The sequence below is a fragment of the Arachis ipaensis genome, chromosome B06, assembly GCF_000816755.2.
Source record: "Arachis ipaensis cultivar K30076 chromosome B06, Araip1.1, whole genome shotgun sequence".
NCBI lineage: Eukaryota > Viridiplantae > Streptophyta > Magnoliopsida > Fabales > Fabaceae > Arachis > Arachis ipaensis.
Genome location: NC_029790.2, coordinates 134,936,385 through 134,941,650, shown reverse-complemented (window position 1 = coordinate 134,941,650; position 5,266 = coordinate 134,936,385). Strand labels below are relative to the sequence as shown.

The 5,266-nt window shown below is 31.2% G+C and overlaps 1 protein-coding gene across 1 annotated transcript; it reads left to right on the top strand.

The window, feature by feature from the left end:
• On the top strand, nucleotides 673–2,392 carry LOC107605618 (strigolactone esterase RMS3). Its single transcript, XM_016307554.2, has 2 exons — nucleotides 673–1,179; nucleotides 1,622–2,392. Exons 1-2 carry the CDS (start codon nucleotides 809–811, stop codon nucleotides 2,052–2,054), a joined length of 804 nt encoding a protein of 267 aa, XP_016163040.1. The 5' UTR covers nucleotides 673–808; the 3' UTR covers nucleotides 2,055–2,392.

Below are 5,266 nucleotides of genomic sequence, written 5' to 3'. Positions count from 1 at the left end.
TAGATTTTACTTTTGTAATTCTATTTTAGTTTGGTTTTATAAAATTTGTTATTATAATGTTTGTGTACGCTTCATTATTATAATTTTTTAAAATAGTACTAAAAACAAGAATAGGAAGCGTACTATAAAAAGACCTTGCAAAAAGTATTAAAAAAAATAAACAAAACTAACGTTGTTATGTATATACCTAAAAAAAGATAGGATAATACAAAAAAAAATCATTTTTACAAGCATAATATAAATGGTTAATTCTATTAGATAAAACAAATTAAATAAAAAATTAACCACAAATAATAATAATAATAAAAAAATTGTAGTATATTAAAAAAAGAATACAAAAAAAGAAGGAAGGCAGGAGTTATTAAGATGTGGAGTTATTCATTGTGAAACATGAATTGATTTAATTTGTTTTATGAAAATTAGCAAATTTAATACGAGGAGTATCAGAATGAGTTGAATAAGAAAGATGGTACCAATAGGGAAGCTAACGTAAAGTACAAATAACTATTTGACATCATCTTTTTCCTAAGAAGTGAGATGCCTTCAAATATTATACGTATTATTTTTTATTAACTATTGGTTGATTGACTCTTTTAAACCAAAAACAGCAGAAGAAGCATAGAGATGGATCTGATGGTAACACTCATTGTGGCAGCCAGTTATAAATACTACCTAACCAGATCACAGTCTCTTTGAGAACCAAGCAAAAAGTCCAAAAGCAAGGGGTAACTAAAAATTCACTGTTCCTAATATTTAGTTCACATATAACTCCAAACCTTCAAAACCAAATCACTCTCTCTCTCTCAAGATGGGAACCTCAATCTTAGACGCGCTGAATGTGCGCGTAGAAGGTTCCGGCGACAAGTACCTTGTCTTGGCCCACGGTTTCGGCACCGACCAATCCGCCTGGCAGCGCGTCCTCCCTTACTTCACCCGCCGCTACAGCGTCATCCTCTACGACCTCGTGTGCGCCGGCAGCGTCAATCCGGACTACTTCGATTACCGCCGTTACACCTCCCTTGACGCCTACGTCGATGACCTCATCGGAATCCTTGACGCTCTCCGCGTTACTCGCTGTGCCTATGTCGGTCACTCCATCTCCGCCATGATCGGAATGCTTGCTTCCATCCGCCGCCCCGAACTCTTCTCCAAGCTCATCCTCATCGGCGCCTCCCCTCGGTAACCCTCAATCAATCTCTCAATTATATTTTAGTATCCAGCTGGCAACTGCAAGTTATAAATTCTTTTTTCTTTAATTGATTATTAGTTTCCCTCTTTCAACAAATTCATTTCTCAAAATTACTTATTTAAAAAATTTAATCATTATCAGATAATGGTACATGGTGGTTATAATAATGTTTCTAGAAGTCATCATTGAAATGTTAATGTAATTAGTTAAACTTAAATTCTTACATTATGAATTTATGCTGGGTAATTTTAATGCCATTGTACAACATTATTATGAATAGAAATAAGTTTAAGTTTTGAAAAAATAAGTTTTTGACATTTATAATCTAATAATCTGGAATGAGAGATATAATTATTGAGATGTTGTCGAACGGATTTTGATTTTCTGATAATCTATTTGACTGAATTTTATTTTATTTTATATTTTGCGAAGGTTCTTGAACGACAAGGATTACCATGGAGGATTTGAGCAAGGTGAAATTGAGCAGGTGTTTTCGGCAATGGAGGCCAACTACGAGGCGTGGGTGTGTGGTTTCGCGCCGCTGGCAGTGGGGGCGGATGTGCCGGAGGCAGTTAGGGAATTTTCTAGAACACTCTTCAACATGAGGCCGGACATAACGCTTTTCGTATCGAGGACGGTGTTCAACAGCGACCTTCGGGGTATCCTAGGTTTGGTGAAGGTCCCCTGTTGCATCATGCAGACGGCGAGGGACCACTCGGTTCCGGCGACGGTGGCCACGTACATGGAGGAGCACCTTGGTGGACCTAGCATGGTGGTTTGGCTCGACACCGAGGGGCACCTCCCTCACCTCAGTGCTCCTTCCTACCTTGCTCGACAGCTGGATATAGCTCTCAATTCTCCTTAGCGGCGGCGCGTGAAGTACAAGTACGCGCGTGAAGGTTGTTGGTTTAGTTTTGATTTAACAGTGTAGAGTGAGGAAAACGCTGATGTGGTAGTTAAAAGACGTAGGTACTAGCTAGGCAGAAAAAGAAGAAAAGACAAGAGGTTTGGGTGTGGACACGTGGCAAATAACGTATGGATCTTTGTTTGGGAGGGTCTTATTGTGGGGATTAATTAAGGGTGAAAATTACGTGTAGTTCTGTTAATATACCGTTTATAGTAGAAAATATAGTGGACTAAAAATATTATTTGACAATTTTTAATTACATGAAGATAATAAATTTAGACCATAATTGATTTTTTTGTTCTTGTGACTTTTAGTTGAAAGGATAAGAATCTAATATATGCACGTGATTGGCATGTGATGCACAGTCTCCTTTTTTTTTAGTAAAAGATTAGGATAATTTATATCAATAAATTTAGTAGAAATTAATTTCATGTAAACTGGAGAAACATTGGATCATTTTTATATCCGAGTTAAATCTCTTGATAAATCTAATCATTACTTGTATAAGATATAGATATCCAGGGTCCAGGGTCATGGGATTGTCTTTGTTGATGAATTTGTCTTAATTTTGTAAGAATATTGCTTAGCATAGGAAATGGATAATTTTGATCTATAAAAATTGAATTCAATTAAAAAAATAATAGTGAAATGATATTCAATTTTGCATTTGTAAATGAATTGATTTGAGATCACGTACGTTAACAATAAAATAATATGAATTAAGTCTTATATTTCAATTTCAATACATGAATAATGAAGCCAAAATAAAAAACGAGTTAATTTAATGATAATAAGATTAATTTTAGACAAATTCTATTTATGATGTCAAAAGTTTAAATCTTGAAAAACTACTTTTAAATTTTTGTGCTTATCCTTAGTACAATTAAATTTGTCAACCCCTACTTGAATATCTATTTAAATTCTTAAATTTTATTGCTGGCTAGTTAGATGAAGGAAAATGCATCATTTTATGAGAAATTATAAATAATTAATTTTTAATTGATTAATATTAATTAATTTTAGAGTTCAAAATTTATAAATTAAAATGTAAAATTAAAAACTTATGATTTAAAATTTAAAATTTAATATAAATAAAATAACTTTCAAGAAGTTGACTAATATTAATTGAAAAGATTGGTTCTCTAACATTATTCTTATTGTATACTTTCCATAAGTCATACTAATAAAATTCCGTTATAAAACGCACAGGTTTTTATTCATTACATCTCAAATTGAAAATCTACAATTAAAAGAAAATATGATGAGCTTGAAAGGGCGAGGCAAGAAAAAGAATAGAAAGAGAAGTGGGTTTTAGTTCAATTATTTGATGGGACTGATGTACGGAATTTCCAAATGGCTTATCCACTTGGGCATCACTCATTTTGTTGCTCGGCTATTGCCACAAATAAGTATTTTGTTCTTCAATTTCTCCTCAATAGGATCTTGTAATATCATTGGCCCACATAATTATTCGTGGGCCTGGTCCACTTTTATGTCTTCAATTTTTAATTCTCACCAACATTTTTTTTTCAAGTAGAGCATTACAAAGGAATATGACTCCATTAATTGGTTCATTTGTTGGCTTCAATAAGTGTCCGGTTGGAATTTCGGTTTGTACATACAATAATTTATTATTTAGTGATAAATCGTAACAATTAATTATTAATCTGTCGAGTTAGAAAATATCGACATATTATGGACAAAAAAAAGAGTTAATTAATTAAGTTTTTATTAACCAAGTTGAGTTGGTCTAATGGTTAGCTGATTAGTCCGCTTAAATAAACATCGTCATCGAGAGTTTAAATTCTGCCTTGTGTATACAGTAATCAATTGGTCAATGGCATACCCTTAAACGAAGTTCCGATTTCTAATAATAATTAAGATATTTTTTTTATCAGATTTTATCCAGGTTGAGTTCTTGATAATCAGATTAGAATGCTAATGGTTCAATTAGCACAAAAAGAAAAGCAATTTAAAACCTAAAATATATATGAAATTAGTTCACCCTTGGTGTTAAAAAGTTGTGGAACATTAATTTAATATTTTATGTTGATTCAAATTTATTTTAAGCTAGTTTAGAAGATGAATATAAGAGCAGAATACTTTGAAATGAATTTTAGTTTTTTATATATAAAACAGCAAGTGTCGTCATAAATTCAATAAAATCAAATGTCAATATTTTTATAGCAAAATAGTTCCATAGAAGTTTCAATCACCAAATTTATGTTTCATAACTCTTTTGAAGACTTGTGTGGGACTTTTTAGAAAGTGGGAAAATGAGTGCAATTTGACTGAAAAGTTGTTAAGTTCACTGCATTATAATAATCCTTTTCTAAATATCCAAATCTATTCAATGTCACTATTCATTTGGGTTCAGCATCTTTTTTGTGGAATTATTTTTTTTTTAAGGATACATATTAAAGTTATTACTTAAATTTTTTTAAAAATATGTAAAATTTTAATTCCTAATGTATTTATTAAAATAAATTTTTTTTAAATCAGTGGGGTTGTAGTCCTAAACCAAATGATACTCTTAAATATTAAAATTCAGATGCCACAATTTGAAACTATGAAAAAGGACAATGTTTTTGACTTGTTATCTAATTTTTAATTGATTAATTTATATTTGACCTAATATCAACAACTCATTAAGTGTTGAAAATTGTTATTTGTTAGCGGGTTCCAATGGGAGTAAATATTAAACTACGAACTTGTCAACTTTCTTTAAAATCATTAATTTATCAGTTTATAAGAATCAACCTTTTTCTTGTTGGAGAAATTATAGTAGTTCTTGTTGTTCTATATTTGTCCATTAACTTTTGCCATTAATTAAAAAATGTGTTTTAGTTATAAAAGATTAATCAGACGACCAATGACTTCATAAAGAAATTAAAAAAGAAATAACCTGTTTGAAGTAATGGAGCATGGTGGATATATAAACATACATAATTTATAAAGACCGTACCTCTTATTGCAATTTGACAGAATCATGTTCTCTTTTATCTTCAAATTATGATAACCGAAATTCCATAAGCTATTTTATTTCAATAAAAGTAGTTTTTAGTTATTAGATATAATTTAAACTCCTTTTTAGGTGGGTATCGAATGCTTGCCCTAGCTACTTAAGAATCGGATATTTTATATATATTGATCTTTGAATAAATTCTAGC

Bases quoted from the DNA above. Each gene is read 5' to 3' on its own strand.
- LOC107605618 (XM_016307554.2), top strand. From the start codon at position 809: ATGGGAACCTCAATCTTAGACGCGCTGAATGTGCGCGTAGAAGGTTCC. The intron at 1,180-1,621 runs GTAACCCTCAAT...TATTTTGCGAAG, and splicing joins CTCATCGGCGCCTCCCCTCG to GTTCTTGAACGACAAGGATT.